Genomic DNA, 19687 nt, shown 5'->3' with positions numbered 1-19687 from the left:
CTGATTCAAAGCCTTTTAAAACAATGAGAACTCCTGGCCCTAAATAAATGATCTCTATTTTAAAATCTTGTGGGAACGATTATGCACTCTATAAGAAAGTTTCTCTCCTCTTCTTTTTGTACTTAATAGTCCCATCCATGCTGCTTGACCCTGCCAGCAGGTAGGGGATCTTGGGAGACAACTACTGCACTGGTGGGGTGCAAAATAAACTTTATTAAGAAAATGCAAAAACAGGCAAAATTCAATAGGGAGGGGTACGGGGTTTGTTAAGTTAGACAATTGGGGAGGGGTTTCTTTTAGTAAATAGGATAGGGGGTTTCAATAGTGGGGTCCAATACAGTGGGGTCCAATACAGTTGGTAACCAATTAACACTGAAGCATAAATGTAACAGGTAGCTAACAGTTCCTATGTAAAGGGTGTGTCACAGCAGCATATAACCAACTAACAGTTATGGGTAAAATGTGTTAAATAACCAACAACTCTAGGTAAAAATATGTCACAGTGGTGTAAATGTAAAATGTGAGGTGTGTTAGAGAGGAAAAGGGTAACCAATGGGGTTTTATGCTAGACTTCAGTAATACAATTGAGGTTTGGCAGCAGCAGGAGCGGGGTGAGCACATGGGGGAAGGGATTAAAAGAGAGAGAGAGAGAGAGAGAGAGAGAGAAAGGCAGTGGTAGAGGAGTGAGGTTGGGGGATGGGGGAAGAGGAGCACGTGGTGGAGCAGAGACCAAAGGCAGAGGTGCTGCGGAGGGAGATTTGAACTCAGGGAGACACAGAGAGCAGACAGGCTGCAAGTTTAAACAGCAGAGAGACTGCAACGAGTGACTGGGGAGCTCGGGGGGAGACACGGGCAAGCTCGGGGGAGGGTAGTGGGAAGACAGACTTAACCACAATTATACAGAACACAGCAGAATCTTATCTATGATCTAACTTAAACAAGACTACACAAATTAGCAAGTAACAGAACACAATGCAACAATTTTTTTTAAACCTAACTTACAGAGCACAATACAAACAATTCTTTAAACCTAACTTAACCACAGCTATGCAAAATGAAATTACAACTTATCTAGACGAAGAACCTGATTCTAATAGGTGCACCTTACACTATGCCGCTTCTTTGATCGGGAGGGGGAACAGTTCCGGAGGGCAGAGTGGTGTGTGCCCAGGGTACAGCCCCGGCGGGGGGGGGGGGGTTAACTAGTGGTGGCTGCAGCAGTGGGGTGCACAAATTCGTTGTGGGAGGGGAGTACGCTCAAAAACAAACGAGAGCGGGGAGAGGGCTCCCCAAAGATCCCTAGCTGATCAGATCAGGTGGCAAAGCAAGGACCTTCTCCGAGGTCTGATCAGAAAATGTCCAGCTTTAAAGGCAAACTCAGGCAGTTTCCCACCAGTACTTTTGATTGGCTCCTCTTGAAACAGGGGAGGAGAGAAGGCAGGGAAAGGCTGCAGGTAAGCATAGGCATGCCTGGGCATGTTCTGAGCCACAGGTATGACTCATATGCTTAATTAGTTGGCCACTTCAGGTCTTGCATTTCTGGGCAGCACCCCCCACACCGAGCCCGGTTCTGAACAAAGGAACCAAACAAAGAAGCAAGAAGCCCCCTCCCTAGGCAGAGCAATGACTCCAGTTAGTCTGTACAAGCCATTCCTATGAATAGGGCTGTGACTTTAGTTAGCGCAATGGCCGGGAGAGGTGGCCACACAGGACAAACAGAAAGGAGAGGGGAAAAAAGGAATGCAGCAGGAGGACAGCTGTAACAGACACTGCTAATGCTCTTTGTTCACAATATTAGACCACCGGACCAATAGAGAAAAGTGAAAACATGAGATATATGATTGTGGAAGTGAAAGACGCTTTGTTCTCGACTGTCCACACGATGCTATGCTCTTCCCCACTCTTTGTTCCTTAATACCTTCCTTTGGATTTTCCCAGCAACTGTTTTTGGCAGCTCTTGAACAAACTCCACCTGTGTGGGGAAAAAATAGCACATTTAGGGCAGGTCCTTTCTGATTTGGGGACGTAGTTCCTTGTGAGCCCTCGGGAAGAACAAAACCCCCCTAAATAAATGTGCAAAATAAACTGCTGCCCAGTGGCTAGGACAGGAGACTGGAGTCAGTACTGTTGGTACAGCTTTGAGCTTGACTGTGAACCCCTTACTCACACGTGTGCACAGGGCAGTGCAGAAGGGGTTTTTACTACGATCCTGAACAGGTTGGTGTTTAGTGGGCTAATGCTGTGGGTAGGGAGCAGGCTAGGGGAGGGAGTTACGAGATCATGTTTTTGTAGTGAGGGATGGGTTCCATTTCTTCTCAATCCTTGCAGCATTGCCCAGTTTACTTGAGTTTTATTCAGGGTGTGAGTGAGCATGTGTGTGTGCGCACACCGCTTCTGTGGAGTGACTCCATCATAATGAATTGCGTTCACGGCACGATACAGACAATGCTTTTAATAGACTGTAAAGGAATCGGTGTACTTTGTCTTAAACATGGCTTGATTTCTGAAACACTTAGAAAAGCTGTGCTTCGAATATGCCCCTGTTATTTAGCAGGGGGTGGGTACTTGCCTTTCTGGGATATTTGTAGGGAGCAGTCACCTTTTTCACATGCTCCTGCAGCTCCAGAGCTAATTTTTCTGGGTCATGTGATAGAAAAGCAGGAGCCAGGACAACAAAAGCTTTTACCACCTGTGCAATAACAGTTACAATGAAAGTAAATGGGTGTGTTTAGTCTTCAAAAAACAATCAAGGCTGAAAAATGCGAGCATGAAAAAGCCCAAATCCAAAAGACTGTAATTTGGGTATGAAATTAGACACCTTATTCCACACTATAGCACTTAAATAAGTGCCCTGATTTTCTAAGGTTCAGTGTTCCCCGTGGTTTCGATTAATTCAAATTTTGAGTACCCAATTTTGAAACTCTTTGCCTAAGGTGTGAGTTTGAATATCAGTTGGTGGAATAATAATCTTACTTTTACATAGTGTCTTTCATTCCAAAGTATCCAAAAATGCTTTACAAACAGCACCCCAGCGTGAAGTGCAGCCACTTCTGGGGTGGAGGATGACAGCTATGTAGCTGACTGGAGCATCATAAAAATAAGCATGATTTAAGCAGATCTATGTGGCAGAGAGGTGCAGGGATAAAATCCTCCCCGTTCTCAGCCAAAGGGCAAAGTGTGGATCGCCTGCATAGTTACAATGGCAGCTTCTGGGCTGCAGCAGTGATTATAGCCCACTGTGCACCTGCTTTGCATGGTTGGGCCTATGATCCACATAGGAATGGACGTACTGGCCATGTTTCCCCTAGAGTGGCCACTCATGCATTCTCGGAACACTGGATCTTCCGGTACTTCTGAGAACAGTGTGGGTCCACCCCCACACTGCACGACCCTGTCCCTGCTAGTGGGACCTTATATGCACTGTGCGTGCGAGGTCATGGCAGCAGGGGTGGAGCGGCACACACTTCAAAATGGTGTCCCCCATCCGATACTGCACAAAACCATGTCCAGTTTTCTCTCAGTACTGGATGGGGGATGAACCTCAGAAAAGCCTGCCTGTCTGGTTAAAACTGGATGAATGGCCTGCCTAGCTCCCATCCCGCACCCACGCTGCCCCTTCTAATGCTGCAGAGAGTGCAGTGCAGCTCTCCATGGCCTGCCAGAATCTCTACTGGACAATACAACCATCTTGTACAATACCAATACAACCACATTTCACTTCCTTTGAGGCCTTTTGGGGCCTTTCAAATGTCAGATAATCTAGTTCCATAAGACTAAAAAAGCCTGGTGCAATTTAGCAATCATACTGAGACGCTAAAATCCCTGGGCCAGATCTTGATTTGAGATAAAGTAGTATAGCTACATTGAAATCAATAGATTATGACTTCAGGAGTGCTATGCCACTTTGCAACAGCTAAGGCTCTGATCCTTACCTATAGTATCTCTTTATTAGTCTATATGTTATATTTTGTTTACAGCATTGTTGTAGCCGTGTTGGTCCCAGGATATTAGAGAGGCAAGGTGGGGGAGATAATACCTTTTATTGGACCAATTTCTATTGGTGAAAAAGACATGCTTTCAAGCTACACAGACCTGAAGAAAAGCTCTATGTAGCTCGAAAGCTTGTCTCTTTCATCAACAGAAGCTCATCCAATTAAAGATATTACCTCACCCACCTTGTCTCTCTATATACTACATTGTGAGAGGCACTATTTCTACAATACTTTTTCACATTCTCATTCACTTAAAAAAAGAAAACTAGATAACGTCTAGAGCCAGTCAAAAATTTTCATTTGAAACTTTAAAATGAAAAGTGATATATTTTTAAACTGAAAAAATTCAGTTTTTTTTTTAAATCCAGTGTTTCATCAAAATGGAGAATTTCAAAATTTAGAATTTTATTTTTCCTTTTTCTCCCTCGCTTTTCCTGTTTGCCACTGAATGCAACAGAATTAATATGTCCAGGATGGTTCTTTATTTTACTTTTTCTTTCTTCTTTTTCCCCACTCTAACTTTTCCAAAGTGGAGGAAGTTTTGAAAAGTGACAGTTGCAAAAAGAAACTGTAATTCTGACACTTTCCTAAAGATGGGAAAATTTTGAAAAGTTACAGAGCAGGAAAAAGAAAAAAAAGAAAGCCATTGGATTTAATTAATTTTACTGCTCTCTGTGACAAAAAAGGGAGAAAAGGATAAACAGACAATTTAAAAAATGAATTTTGTTGAAAAAAATATTTCACAATTTTTTTGACCAAACAAAATATTGTTCCATGTCAAATTCTGCACTATGGAAACAAAGTTGAAATTCCAAATTTCTTCATAAAATTGTTTGATCTTTTCTAATAATGACACCTAAAACTATATTCCAAGGGTTTTTTTTCCAGCATCTGCAACTCATTCCAAGCAAGTATACAGTGTACAGCAGGAACTCTACATTTCACTGAAAGAGTATGTCTTTCTATATCAGCCCTTTTACCTCTCCTCTGATAGGATCTGGGCTGCTGGCAACAGCTGATTCTGCGACTGCTGGGTGCTGTATCAAGGCACTTTCTACTTCAAATGGTCCGATACGATATCTAAGAGAGAGCATTGGCATGAAACTATTGATCTTTTAATGAAAAAGGTTTTTTTAATTGTATTTTGTGATACTACAGAGCAACATTGTAAGAGAAACCTGCAAACCCAATAGTAATGGACCTACCCTGAAGAATTAATGATATCGTCAGACCTTCCAACAAACCAAAAGTATCCTTCTTCATCCATAATCCCTCTGTCCCCAGTGATATAAAAATTTCCATGCTCTGTGGAGGCAGTTTTTTCTGGGTTATCCTGACAACAAACAAACAAACATTTCACACACCTTAACTATCTTTAGTGCAGTGTAATCCATCCATCTTGCTACAGTGCACAAAAATAAAACATGCTCAGGACAGTATCATATATTTCCAAGTCCAGTGTATTCCACATAATATTATGATCTGAATTTAAAAATATAGCCACACTGATTAGCACTAAGAACAGGAGTACTTGTGGCACCTTAGAGACTAACAAATTTATTAGAGCATAAGCTTTCGTGGACTACAGCCCACTTCTTCGGATGCATATAGAGTGGAATAAATATTGAGGAGATATATATACACACCTACAGAGAGCATAAACAGGTGGGAGTTGTCTTACCAACTCTGAGAGGCCAATTAAGTAAGAGAAAAGTTGGTAAGACAACTCCCACCTGTTTATGCTCTCTGTAGGTGTGTATATATATCTCCTCAATATTTATTCCACTCTATATGCATCCGAAGAAGTGGGCTGTAGTCCACGAAAGCTTATGCTCTAATAAATTTGTTAATCTCTAAGGTGCCACAAGTACTCCTGTTCTTTTTGCTGATACAGACTAACACGGCTGCTACTCTGAAACCTGTCATTATGATTAGCACTGTGCATTAGAGGAAGAAGGGAAAGATGTGTTCCGTCAGAAATTCCCCTCAGCAGAACTAATTATTCAAATATACAACCTTCCTTCTCAAGAGAGAAATTATTATTTACTAGTGCAATGACCCTCAGCAAGGGGTCAGGGGAGGTTTTGAGCTTAGAGTTGCAGTAGCAAAACACAGCTCTCTACCACTTTATCTCAAGGAGTACGTCCACAAGCTACAGGAGTAGTTACTTTCCATGAGGACTATCCACTGAGGAAGACAACAGGACACACACTTTACAAGCCTGTTACATTAGCACTAACCTATGAAACATTCCCATTTGTGTAGTCATGTTAGGGTGTATATGCCATCACCATTTAAAAAACAAAATGATCACCCATGCTTTGAGATTTCAGTACTGTGGTTTGTATACGAATATTTAGCTAAGATCACACACGCTTCATCAGGTGGGATGATGTCTCCAACAGAGAGCAGGACAAAAAGACCACACATGCAGGATATAGCCGGAACAAGTGCTCTGTATTCTTCAGCAAAACGTAGACTCAAAGGGCCAAAATCTTGGATGGCTTGCATAGGTGCAGGGGAATATGACATCTCTTAAGGTCCCTGGGTAGCTGTGTGGGAGGCAGAGCAGCTTCTGCAGGGCTGCTACATCATTCTCCACCCCTGCAGGCGAATGGAAGGAGTGGGAATTGGTGGAGCACTGAGCATACACACCAACAAAGCTATGTTGGGGTGTTAGGGGATGTATGCTGTGCTAGACAGAGATCTAGAATAGTGTACTGCCTGCCCCCACCTCATAGCAAGGAGGAAACTGTGAGGCAGACTGGGACTCTTGGGGTATGTCTACACTGCAATAAAACACCTGCAACTGGCTCATGTCATGTAGGGCTCAGACTATGGGGCTATAAAATTACAGTGTAGATGTTTGGGGTCAGGTTGGAGCCTGGGCTCTGGGACCCTTCCCCCTTGCAGAGCCTAGGCATCTACACCACAATTAAACAGCCCTGTTCCCTGGGCTCAGGGAACCTGAGTCAGCTGACAAGGGCCAGCTGTGGGTGTTTAATTGCAGCATAGACATACCCTAAGAAACCTTGTGAACTTTTGGGGTGAAATCCTGGCCCCATTCAAGTCAAATGAAATTTTGCCATTGATTTCAATAGAGCCAAGATTTTACCTATCCACTTCTCAATATGTCTGGTAAGTGGCATGAAACTTTTCTGAATACAATAAAAAGTCTCCTTACTAAATACTGAGAGAAAAGACAAAATGGCCTTGTAGGTTTGATTCGGATGGCAATGTTTCCTTCTTCTCCTCGAGGCAAAATATCACCCTGGTCATCTACAACCTGCAGGAAGAAAAACATGATTGTTTTGACCGGCCCAATGTAATTTCTTTACAATTCACAACTATAATGGGGGAGACAAGGATGAGAACTATTTTCCTCTCATATTTTAGATAGAGTTCAACCAGGAAAATGCATCAACATACCTGAACATCGTAAGGTGCAGATGCCTTTCCCATAGAGCCTGGTTTAATTTTCATTCCTTTCACATTGGAACATATTGTTACCTGTATAATACATGGTTTTTTATTTGTGCAACATAGTAGGGTTCTTAGTGATTTTAATCTAGCCGACAATGTTCACATGTGATAACTTTTGAGGGCCAACTCCATGTCACCTCTTCTGAGTATTTGTATGAGGAGAAGACAAAATTGCCAAGTGGCACACAACTTTTCTGTTTCCACAAACCCACTCCCAGCAAGAGAGACCAGTTAATGGCGCAGTGTCGCTGTCAAGAGGCATCGTCCACACATTTCAGTGCATGTTTTCCACCTCCCCTGCTGAGACTGCTTGTGTACCTGGCTAGCTGTGCGGGTGGTTCTGTGGACACACCTCAACTTTCCAGAAAAGGGATGTAAAGGGACCCTGGTCTTGCAGCATTACTGTGTGTCCAGTTTGAAGATAAAATTAAAGAAGGGCTGAATTTGGCCCTACGTATTTTTGTTATGTTCAGACACTAAATTTCTATATACACAAATCTTGCTATGAAGTTGGTTTTCTGTTTTCTATTGCAATTCAAAACATGGCATGTGAGTTTTTGTAGCTAATTACTTATAGTTTCTCTTTCTCAAAGTGTTGCTCCTGTTCATTAGGTGAAATTCTGTGGCCTGTGTTATGCAGGGGGTCAGATGTGATAATCATAATGGATCATTCAGGCTTTAAAATCTATAAGTCTAGTTGTTATGTTGATTATATAAAACTCAATACCTAATTCACCTATAGCTTCCTTAACGACCTTGAACTAAGTAAATTCCTGCCCTTTCCCATGGTTTTGCCAGATGCATTGTGCCCACGTAAAGTTACATTGTTAGAGGTTACCATGTGATAATTAGTGCAGACGTACTGTTTCCGTCTGGCCATAGCCTTCATAGATATCCAGACCTGTTTGGGTTTTCCATTGCTTCATCACTTCTGGATTGAGCGGCTCCCCTCCTGTCACACAGTGACGCAGACTCATGAATTTGTAACTCGAGAGGAACAGAAAACAATAAGAATCAATAACCCTACAGTTTTCAAAGCACTGCAAATGGTTTTAGCTGGACAACCTCCCTTAACTTTAAACTGTTGACACATGCCTCCAACCTCAAGTGCCATTGTGGAAAATTTAAATAATTATCATGCTGTAGAAGGTTGTACTTTGACTCTTAGATCATCTTAGGTCCTGATCCAGTTTCCAATGAAGTCAATGCAAAGCTTCCATTTGCTTCAATGGTACCAGGATGGGGAACCCTTGCAAATGAAACGTTTATGGAGGTCAACAGAAAAGAAAGAGCAGCTGTTTCTTGGAAGAGCTAACTCAAGAAAACACAGGAGATCTCAGCTAACTTATGCCACTGAACACGCATACTATGACAGTGGAGAAGAGCAGAGGGTTTGTATGGCTGTGTTCAGAAAAGTAACCTGCTTGTACCAAGATCTCTCACACCATTGTGTGGTTTGTTCTACATGCTGGTGGCCAAAGAAGTGCGAACAATATTGATTTCCTAAAAACAAAGGGAAGTTCGAAGAGGCTGCTGTTGGCAGCGCAGAACTTCGATTCACTTGCAAGACAAGAGTCAACTGTGGCAGGACTAAAACATATATGCAAGTACTGCTCTTCTGGCTACAAGACCCCAGAAGGCCAGGATCATCTCTGAACAAACTACATATATTATCCGGTGTGTAACAACTGCTAGGAACACGTATGTACCACATCCATTTGAGCTGAATATTTCTAGAGAATAGCATATCACTGGATACAACTTCCAAATAAATATCAATTTGTGAGTGGCCAATTTAACTGCTCATTTTACTTTCAAATCTATGGGACAAATTCTGCCATACATGGGTATAACTCTCATCCAGTCTTGCCTAAAAGTTGGCCATATCTTGCCTCAAGCTACCTCTGGGCCTTAAAACAATCCCATGTTTGAAGGTAGCTGCATTTGCCCAAACTGGCTTGGTTCATCCTTATTGTCTTTCCAAATATTTGCTCCCATATTGCACAGGAACTGAATTCATAGGGTTTTTATTGGCTCTAGGATTCCAGCACAACATTTTCCCTTGTTAGAATGACCCCTTAACAAGGTGCCATTTAAAGCAGAAAATAAAACAAAAACAATGTAGTGAACCAAACAACGAGCCCTGTCCTATCACTAAAAATGTGTCTTTCTATTTACCATTACCAGTAAGCAGATGTATAGTACCTGGTAAGCCCATGCTGCACAAGCATGCAGTAGGCAGTTGATGCTGTGCAGAAAGTGGTTATGGGATACCTTGAGAGAGTCTGGAAAAATTAAAAATTGGAAAGTTACCATACTGAACAGAAAGGATGGATTGGGGCCTGCAAATGTGCAAGTGGCTAATGGGGCTATGAGTGCCCCAGAAAACACCATCCTATTCGGATTTATTCTGTTCCATTCAGGTTCCTATACCACACCTACCACTGTTGAACTGGAGTGCCTAAAATTTTAAATGTAGTGGCCAAATTCACAGTGGGGAAGAATTTGGCCCTCAACTTCAGTAAGGAAAGCCAGTGATGTCTCAGGGTCTGTATCATTCAGTCCTGTTGCTGTAGCAGTTAAAAGTATTCACCCTCAGACAGTCACGAGGAGGTTAATGATCACACTGAATATCTGGTGTTTCTAATGTCAGGGCTGCTAACTACTACCCAGGACTACTGTGTTCCAGATTCAAGGAAAAGCCCTGATCACTGGATGAGCCTTTCCCAGCCATGTACTTGGCAAAACAGAATGGTGTACAGAAGATGCTGATGTGGAGGGGAGTGGGCTCTGTGGCTGGCTCCTTGACACACAACAGGGAGAAGTGGGCCCATCAGCCACTGTTTGAAAATCCAGGGTGAGAGAGGGTACAGATAGGACATCGCCTGCCCCTTTCCTCAGAAGGCACTAAAAATAAGGGAGTCTGGTGCTGTTGCGGGGAGGAGGGGGAGAGTGGTATTTATGAGGGTCAGTGTGTACTTGATTCTGAATTATCTGGGTCTGCTTCACTTATGCAAAATAGAAAAAAAATCCGTAGTGTGAATTCTTAGTCTTACATTCGCGACAGTTGCTGGTTCAAACTGTGGCAGGTTGTGTATAAAGACACATGATCCGCTACTCCAGGGAGAAAAAACGCTGCTCCAGACTGACTTGACCCAGCCTGTGTCTGACGTGTTCCAGAATATATCTGAGGGAGTCAGATTCAGCCAGTACCTGATAATGCAGAAGGAAAGAATTTATCTACTGTCAGAGGCTGTCGCGTGCAGCACGAGAGAGTGGAATACAGGTTACAAGATAATAAGGAAAAGGGGCTGGAGGCCTCATTTAGAAGATGTGGTGTCAGCAAGCTACGTTCACCGAACAGCATAAAGTTCATAAGAAATTAAATTTGATCGTAAAGATCCTTCCCCCCTCCTCTCTTGGGCTCCCTCCTCTTTTCTTTCTCTCTCTCTTTTCATGTTTCGGATTTACTATTTTCTTCTAGAATGTGTTATTTACAGCAGTGGGCTCAAGCCACAAAGCCTGCATCCAGCTCCAGAGCTGAATGCACCATTTGGAGATTCTCTCTTCCCCCACACGACCCTCAGATCAGAGAGAGCAGCTAAACCACAGGCTCTTTCTCTAGGAACCTGAAGGAAATGACTCTCTCAGTCACATGGTTATCAATAAGGTTGAAACTCAAAATACAATGGGAAGCCTCAGAATGATAGATAACCAGACAGGGCTGCTTCAAAGCTCACTGAAGTCCATAGGAGAGTTTCACCTTTGGATCAGGACCAGAGCACATAAGAAGTTTTCATTCAAGCTTCTCAAGTACAGGTTACACTCCAAACATGGCTGATCCCAAGTGTATTTGAGACTCAACCCCAGTGTTTTGCACAGTGACTCTAGTATTCCCCATACTTGACGTTCAGCACCAATGTTCTTTTGGGTAACAGATATAGCCTGATTTCCAGAGGTGCTCTCAATGACATCATTAGGACCTGAGCACGCCACACTTTTGAAGACCTCTGCACAGGACCATGTTTTCTTCTTGTATTCTCTGACATGTGTGTCACTTCTTATTTCAATTAAAAGAATATTCCAATAATGCACAATAGCTGGAAATAAAGGTAATACAGATATAAACAGAAGAAAGAAAGAAACGGGCCAATATCTCTTCTTCACTCAAGAGGTGGATAATTTAGGGTGACATTTTGCTTGCGATTTGAGAGATTTTTTAAAATTTTCATGAAATTTCACCCTCCCCAGGAAGCAAAAATCAAGAGGCAAGATCCTTAGTTGGTGTAAATCAGCACAGAGCCATTGGTTTCAACCAAGCTGTGACGATTTATACCAGTTGAGGATCTGGCCCAGGAAACTTTAGTTTTAAGGAAATGCTCATGTGCTATTAAAAAAATTGAGCTTTATCCTGTTTTTCTGCAAGTGGAATAGCCCACTTACCCTGTCCCTTGGGTGACAAATGATTATTGCTGATGATCTGAATTGCAATATTTTGCTGCAAAAAGCTTTTCATTGTGGTTCTAAGGGGGAGGGGAAAGCAAGTTTCTTTGCTACTGAAATATCTAATTTTTTAAGGCTTTTACTGTCACTCCCTCCCTTCCCTTCAACAAGGGATCTTGTCACTAAGTCAGACTCTTGGGAGCAGTTAGGGGTTATACCTGCCACTGACTGTAAATCCTATGCCGTAACTACTGTGGGAATGTTCAACCATTTTTGGAGGTCCTGTGCTTCCACTGGTAAAATAGATGAGCATTGGGTCTCGACTCTTTGTCTTGACGCAGTTATGATCAGCCGGTGCCACCCTGTGGAACACATAATTCCTAACAGTGACTATATGCACTCTTTTCTACAAGAGCTCACAATATCTGCTACAGTTCAGACAGTAACAGAGCAATGCTGGGTTCGGTTACTAGTCTCAGGCCTAGTCTTCACTTACCGGCTGGTCCGGCGGCACGCCATCGATGTTCTGGGATCGATCCCGGAAGTGCTCACAGTCAGCGCCGGTACTCCAGCTCGCCGAGAGGAGTACGCGGCATCGATGGGGGGAGACTTCCTGCCGCGTCTGGACCGCGGTAAGTTCGGACTAAGGTACTTCGAATTCAGCTACGTTATTAACGTAGCTGAATTTGCGTACCTTAGTCCGATTTGGGGACTTAGTGGGGACCAGGCCTTACAAAATAACCAGCTGCACCAGGTATGACTCTGTAGAATACAGCAATACAGACTAACTCCAGGGATTCTGCTATTCACAGACACCATGCCTCCATGTGTGAGCTCATGCAATCTAAGATATGAGAACCAACGGCATATTCTAGGGGCTTTTTCTATAATTATTTACTCAGAGAGGTCCAGGGGCTCAAAGCTGAACAGAACTCACAAGGAAAAACAGTCACGGCCCCACAGAACTCACAGTCTAAGGCTCTGATCCAAAGTCCAGTGAAGTCAAGGGGATTTTTCCACTGACTTCGGTGGGCTTTGGATTGGGCTCTAAAAGACAGGCACAGAAAAGATAAGTTGCAAAGGGAGGCTTCGGGGTTGTAAATTGCTCTTCTGTGGGCATTGTAGAAACAGTAGCAAGCCGTGAGAAGGTGGTGGTCTGACAAGAAGGTGGGTAAGTTGCTGCACACACATGAGGCAACCGGGACAAAGGTGTGGAATGGGAGAGGAAAATGATTGGGGCTTTGTGGCTGGTGGTGTTGACAGAATGGAGCCTGGGGGAAAATGCAAAGACAGAAGCTCTAAGGCACAGGCCAGGAGAGAGCTCTTCAGGGCCCTGAAGGCAAGGAGGAGAAATTAAAGTTAATACAGTAACTAGAGTGAGTGAGTGGAGGGATGGCAAAGCTTTTCATTCAAATCTTCCAAGGGGAGCAGCGGGGGCAAAAAACCTAATTCAAGACTGAGCTTGATAAGTTTATGGAGGGGATGGTTTGATGAGACTGCCTACAATGGCACGTAGCTGATCTGTGACTGCTAGAAGCAATATCTCCAATGGCTGGTGATGGGATGCTAGAGTATCAGAAATAGGATGAAATTTAATAGTGAAAAGTGTAAGGTGATGCACTTGGGGATGAATAATAACAATTTTAGTTACAGGATGGGGTCGCATTGGTTAGAAGTAACGGAAGAGGAGAAGGACCTAGGGGTCCTTGTGGACCGCAGGATGACTATGAGTCGACAATGTGACGTGGCGGTGAAAAAAGCCAATGCGGTCTTGGGATGTATTAGGCGAGGTATATCTAGTAGGGATAGGGAGATCCTGCTTCCATTGTATAAGGCGCTGGTGAGACCTCACTTGGAGTACTGTGTGCAGTTCTGGTCTCCCATGTTTAAAAAAGATGAACTCAAACTGGAACGGGTACAGAGAAGGGCGACTAAGATGATCAGAGGAATGGAAAACCTGTCGTATGAAAAGAGATTAGAGGAGCTTGGGTTGTTTAGTCTGACAAAGCGAAGGCTGAGGGGGGATATGATTGCTATCTTCAAATATATCAGAGGGGTTAATACAAGGGAGGGAGAGGAATTATTCCAGCTTAGTACTAATGTGGACACGAGAACGAATGGATATAAACTGGCCGGGGGGAAGTTCAGGCTTGAAATTAGACGAAGGTTTCTGACCGTCAGAGGGGTGAAATATTGGAACGGCCTTCCGAGGGAAACGGTGGGGGCGACGGACCTGTCTGGTTTTAAGATTAAGTTGGATAAGTTTATGGAGGGAATGGTTTAATGGTAAAACATAGTAGCCAAGGAAAACCAAGCAATGGTACATGAATAGCATAATGGCCAACAAGGGTCAGGCTAGAGACTCTTGCCTATATGCTCGGGGTATTACTGATCGCCATATTTGGGGTCGGGAAGGAATTTTCCTCCAGGGTAGATTGGCTGAGCCTCTGGAGGTTTTTCGCCTTCCTCCGCAGCATGGGGCAGGGATCACTAGCAGGAGGGTCTCAGCCGATTGAAGTCACTAAAACACAGGATTGGGGACTTCAACGGCAGAGTCCAGGGAAGGGTCTTGCGGCCTGCAGCATGCAGGGGGTCAGACCAGATGATCATAATGGTCCCTTCTGACCTTAAAGTCTATGAGTCTATGGGGAGGGCTCTGAGTTACTACAGAGAATTCTTTCCCAGGTGTTGGCTGGTGGGGCTTGCCCACATGTTCGGGGTCTAACTGATCACCATATTTGGGGTTGGGAGGAAATTTTCCCCCGGGGTCAGATTGGCTGAGACTCTGGAGGTTTTTCGCCTTCCTCTGCAGCATGGCGCATGGGTCATTTGCAGGTTTAAACTAGTGTAAATGGTGGATTCTCTGTATCTTGAAGTCTTTAAATCATGATTTGAGGACTTCAGTAATTCAGCCAGAGGTTAGGGGTCTATTATGGGAGGGGGTGGGTGAGGTTCTGTGGCCTGCAATGTGCAGGAGGTCAGACTAGATCAGAGGTTCCCAAACTTCATTGTACCACAACCCACTTCTGACAATAAAATGACTACATGACCTGGGGGGGGGGCGGAGCCCGAGCCCTGCTGCCCCGGGGGTGGGGAGGGGAGGAAGAGGAGGCTGCAGCCCAAGTTCCGCTGCCCTGGGTGAGGGTGGAACTTGGGCTTCAGCTTCTGCGTCCCAGCAAGCCTAATGCTGGCCCTGGTGACCCCATTAAAATGGGGTTGGGACCCACTTTGGGTTTGTGAGAACTGCTAGACTAGATGATCATGATAGTCCCTTCTGACCTTAAAGTCTATGAGTCTATGCTAGAAATGGATTCCTCATCAGTAGCTAACTGATACACCTTTCTTTTGTTTAATCTCAAAGTGACATTGCTAAAACAGCTGATACCTACTTGAGTAGCTCTTGAAAGTTCAGCCACCCATCCTTGCTGCCTTCAGAAACAATTAGCTTGCTTTTCAGAAACTGGCAGTCAGGCAAGACAGAATCCACTGCAGGTGCCAGTGTGTCATTGGTAATGATGCACTTGGCCTTCGAAGCCTGGAGTCTATAGAAAATGTCTTTGGCCCTTAATTGGGATGTTCCTGGAATAAAGACAATTCCTAGAAAAGAGCAACAATGTTATTTTTCTAAATTGGGGATGAATTTTTAAAATGCTTTTAGTGAGGTGACAGTAGGCACACCAGCCGCAGAGAAATGGAGTCACTTATAAAGAGCCCACCCCTTAAAGAACACACATGAAGGTCATATTTATGATATGATGGCAAAGTCCATGTTAAGAATGAACAAGCAATTATTTTAGATCATGAGTAGAGATGGCCCAAGTTACCAACTCTCAGTCAAGATCTTGAATACACCGAAGTCGAAGATGATTAGAGCTGGGGTTTGATGCAGCCCATTTAAGAACATAAGAACAGCCATACTGGGTCAGACCAAAGGTCCATCTAGCCCAGTATCCTGTCTTCCGACAGTGGCCAATGCCAGGTGCCCCAGAGGGAATGAATAGGTAATCAACAAGTGATCTATTCCCTGTTACTCATTCCCAGCTTCTGGCAAAGATTTAAAAGATTACCTCCTCTGTATTACATACAACAGTCCTGTTCATACACTCCGGAATTATATCAGCCTTTGTTGCAACTGAATCACATTGTTGACTCATTTGTGATCCACCATAATGCCCAGATCTTTTTCAGCAGTACTACTGCCTAGCCAGTGATTCCCCATTTTGTATTTATGCATTTGGTTTTTCCTTACCTTTGCTCTTGTCTTTTCTGAATTTCATCTTGTTGATTCAAACCCATTCTCAATTTATCAAAGTCCTTTTGAATTCTAATCTTGTCGTCCAAAGTGCTTGCAACCCCTCTCAGCTTGGTGTCATCCACAAATTTGATAAGCATACTGTCCACTCCATTATCCAAATCATTAATGAAACTATTGACGAGTACTGGACCCAGGACAGACTAGTACCATTCAATACATTCATTAATGAATTGGATGATGGAGTGGACAGCATGCTTATAAAATTTGCAGATGACACAAAATTTGCAAAATTATAACAGCAACGTGTTAGCCCAAATTGTTTAACTGTTTGGTTATATCAAATTAATATATTCTGCTTTCAGTTATAATATGCTTGGCCAAACCTGGCCTTTAATTGAAGCCACTGGGGGTGGCATGGTTGTAACAGAGGGCTCCATATTTGTACAGCTTCTATCACAGTGGGGTCTTGGTCTATGACTGAGGTTCTGAGGCATTACTGCAGTACAAAGGAACAACACTACTACTACTAATTAGGCACATTGGCGTAGCAATTCATTAATTTACATACTCTTCAGATTAACTTGGTGACTTTCAGATCTCTTTAGTTTATTTTCATTCTCCACTACATTCAATAATATCCAAATATTTTTACTAACCTGTTCGCATACAAGCCACATTCAGTATCCACCACTCTGGTATCCGAGGTAGAATCACTATTACTCGGTCTCCTCTTTGCAATCCACATGGGTCAGAAAGCACATTGGCTGCTTTTCTGGACAGAAATCCCAGCTCCTCAAAGCTCCACTTCACCTCATCTCCCTTATCATTTATCCACCAGAAAGCTGCAGTCGCAGGTCTCTTCCCATCCTAGCAGAAAACTCAAGAAGTTAAAATAAGCAACGAAATATGAAATGGTTTAATGTAATGTTATAACCCAAAGGTTCAATTCTGATCACTTCATGTATATCTGGGAGTTCACTATGGAGATCCAGTCTAACCCCTCGTGTATATGTCACACACAGTTTTCTGTTCCATAATCTTTATAACTAATATGGCATCATTTTAGTCTCAGATGGGTTTGCTTCCATACTCATGTAATAGCCAATGGAAGGTACAGCTGCTAGAAAACACCAGTGGCATCAGGCAGCCAGTCTGCGTTAGAACAGCGCTTGTGCTGTTCTGACTCAGAGCAGGAGACCAGAGCTGCCCAGAATGGCACAGAAGTCAGGAGAATCTAAGGATGAGCATCACACCACCTTTGTACCCACCCCAGCCTGTACTTTGTGCATTTCAGCCAGACCCAGCGTCTGGCCCCTAGTGTCACCCTACATAGATTCATCCATTTTAAGGCCAGAAAGGACCATTAGGATTATTTAATCTGACACTAAGAAAGCACAAGAACAAGGACCACACGTAACTAGTGGGCTGATCCCTTATTGTTACAGAGAGATAGCGAGATCATGGTGTATCTAACATTAAAAGGCGAATTAGCTGATGCCTTAAAGATACAAAGATTTCTTAGACAAAAAATAAAATAAAGGATCAGTTCTTCAGCAGGTATAAATCAGCATCTCTCTTCTATAGTTGATTTACACCACCTGAAGATCTGGCCCAATATCTGTGATGTAAAAGAACTGCTACCTTTTCCAGCTGAGACCATTTGTCTAGGACATCACTTGCAAAGTTGAAGTGTTCTGGCAGTTCCTGTTCACACCGGTTTATAGATTCATAGTGTGAAACCATCTGAGACACAAGACGCTTGTTATCTTTGTGGAATAATCTAGAAGGTGACTGGGGAGTCCACACGGACTGGAGAATTCGTAATTTAAATAAAGTCTTCATGATGCTGACTTATCCCACTGTGTGAAAAAAATCAATGAATATTCGTGGTGGATCATTCACCTGCAATGGAAAAAACAAATAACAAAAACCAACAGCCACATCCTGAAAGCTGTCTAATAAGCACAGTTGGATAAGTTAATGCAAACAGAATACAAACTGTGGACAATCTGTGCCCCCACTGGACTTTGTTATTTTAAACTGAAATTTTCTACCTTAATTATTATTGTGAGCTTGTAAATAATTACAGGAACATTTTTCATTAGCATATTTATCATCAGCATTATCAAGTGGGGAGTACAACAAACACTTCACTTTCTAGTCCATTTTTTCTGGTCTGATTCTCCATTCACATCAGTTTTAGACCAGTGGAATTCCATTGACTTCAGTGGAGTGACTCCTGATTTACACTGGTGAAAGAGGCAAAACAGACCTAATCTTGTCAATCTTGGATGAGATTTAGCTGCTTATGGAAAAGTGCTATCAAAACTGTACAGTGCCATCAGCTGGAAAGTGTGTTGAGCTCATAGCACTTGGACAGTGACATTGTGGGAGCCACAAGTCCTTACCATAGCTCTGCATTCTAATTACACCATCACACTAAAAGTAGCCTATATGACTTTGTTATTCCCCCAACATACACTAGATGGCGATTCACCATACTGAACACCATGCTGACAAACCTTTTTATTTTTGTATATTGTACTTTCTTTCCAGTTCTATTTTCTGTAGAGGATGGGAAGTTAATACATCTTTCCATTTTAGAGAGGACTGCATGACACATTTTAAAAGGTTTTATATTGCTCTTTTAAAGTTTACCCATTATTTCTTTGAACAACTTCTTCAGATGTCTTTATTTTTCACAGTTAAGAGACAATGAATCCATGCTGTACCCACCTCTGCTGAAGTAACAGAAGGAGGCTGAAGATGGTATTTTAAAGACATCTGCACTCCTTTGAGTTCAGATTGGGAGGATAACTTTGCAGAGATACAAGTTGTAAGGTGTATTTTATATTTAAACAAAACAATTTTTAACTCTACATCACCCTCCCTGTCCTCTGATCTGAATAATGCATAAGAACATATAGTACAGAGAGAAGGATGATGAGGTTATTAAAACTCAGCTTCAGATGTCAAGACACCCAGGTTCTAGTCATGGCTTTGCCACAGACTTCCTTTCTGAACATGGGCAAATCGCTTAGGGACTGACTCAACTCCATTGAAGTCAGTTGATTTTAATGGAGTTGGACTTGATAAAATGGGTAATAATATTTATCTACCTCACAAAACTACTGTGAGGCTAAATAAACTGATGTTTGTACGTGTGTTGCAAGCCTTAGATGGAAGGTGATAACTCAGGGCAAAGTCTTTACCAAAAGTATCGATAAGAGTAATAATAATAAAATACATTAAATCACTTTAAAAACTCTTTATTTGAATTTGGTTTCAAAGGAATTTTTAAAATATCAAAATATATGGGGCAATGGAGGCAGGCGGATACAGATGGGGCCCAAATGTCTGCATGTTGCATTTGACTCATATCCCAGTAAGGGTATCACATTTTAATGTGAATGGCCATTTAAAAAGAATGCTTACCAAGAAGTGTATGTTATATATATATATAACATTAACTTTTTATTTTACCTCACCCAACTGACATGGCTACAACACTGCA

General features: G+C 42.7%; 1 protein-coding gene across 6 annotated transcripts in view; it reads right to left on the bottom strand.

Moving 5' to 3' along the window:
* Window positions 1–1001: 1001 nt before the first annotated feature.
* LOC128844140 (acyl-coenzyme A synthetase ACSM4, mitochondrial-like) overlaps window positions 1002–19687 on the bottom strand; it is a 32776-nt gene continuing 14090 nt past the window's right edge. For 3 of the 6 annotated variants that reach the window (XM_054041573.1, XM_054041572.1, XM_054041571.1), the window contains 13 exons: window positions 17815–18075; window positions 16830–17040; window positions 15308–15515; window positions 12137–12280; window positions 10532–10688; window positions 9681–9760; window positions 8339–8462; window positions 7422–7502; window positions 7177–7278; window positions 5198–5325; window positions 4973–5072; window positions 2570–2689; window positions 1002–1972 (listed from right to left, as the gene is read on the bottom strand). In XM_054041573.1, coding sequence (XP_053897548.1) covers window positions 1886–1972; window positions 2570–2689; window positions 4973–5072; window positions 5198–5325; window positions 7177–7278; window positions 7422–7502; window positions 8339–8462; window positions 9681–9760; window positions 10532–10688; window positions 12137–12280; window positions 15308–15515; window positions 16830–17040; window positions 17815–18015 — 1743 coding nt within the window. In that variant the 5' untranslated portion in view covers window positions 18016–18075 and the 3' untranslated portion in view covers window positions 1002–1885. The remainder of the gene's footprint in view (window positions 1973–2569; window positions 2690–4972; window positions 5073–5197; window positions 5326–7176; window positions 7279–7421; window positions 7503–8338; window positions 8463–9680; window positions 9761–10531; window positions 10689–12136; window positions 12281–15307; window positions 15516–16829; window positions 17041–17814; window positions 18076–19687) is intronic. The other 3 variants (XM_054041574.1, XM_054041575.1, XM_054041576.1) reach the window with 2 other exon arrangements.

This window comes from Malaclemys terrapin, chromosome 10 (assembly GCF_027887155.1).
Source record: "Malaclemys terrapin pileata isolate rMalTer1 chromosome 10, rMalTer1.hap1, whole genome shotgun sequence".
Taxonomy (NCBI): domain Eukaryota; kingdom Metazoa; phylum Chordata; order Testudines; family Emydidae; genus Malaclemys; species Malaclemys terrapin.
This window is presented reverse-complemented; position numbering and strand designations above follow the sequence as displayed.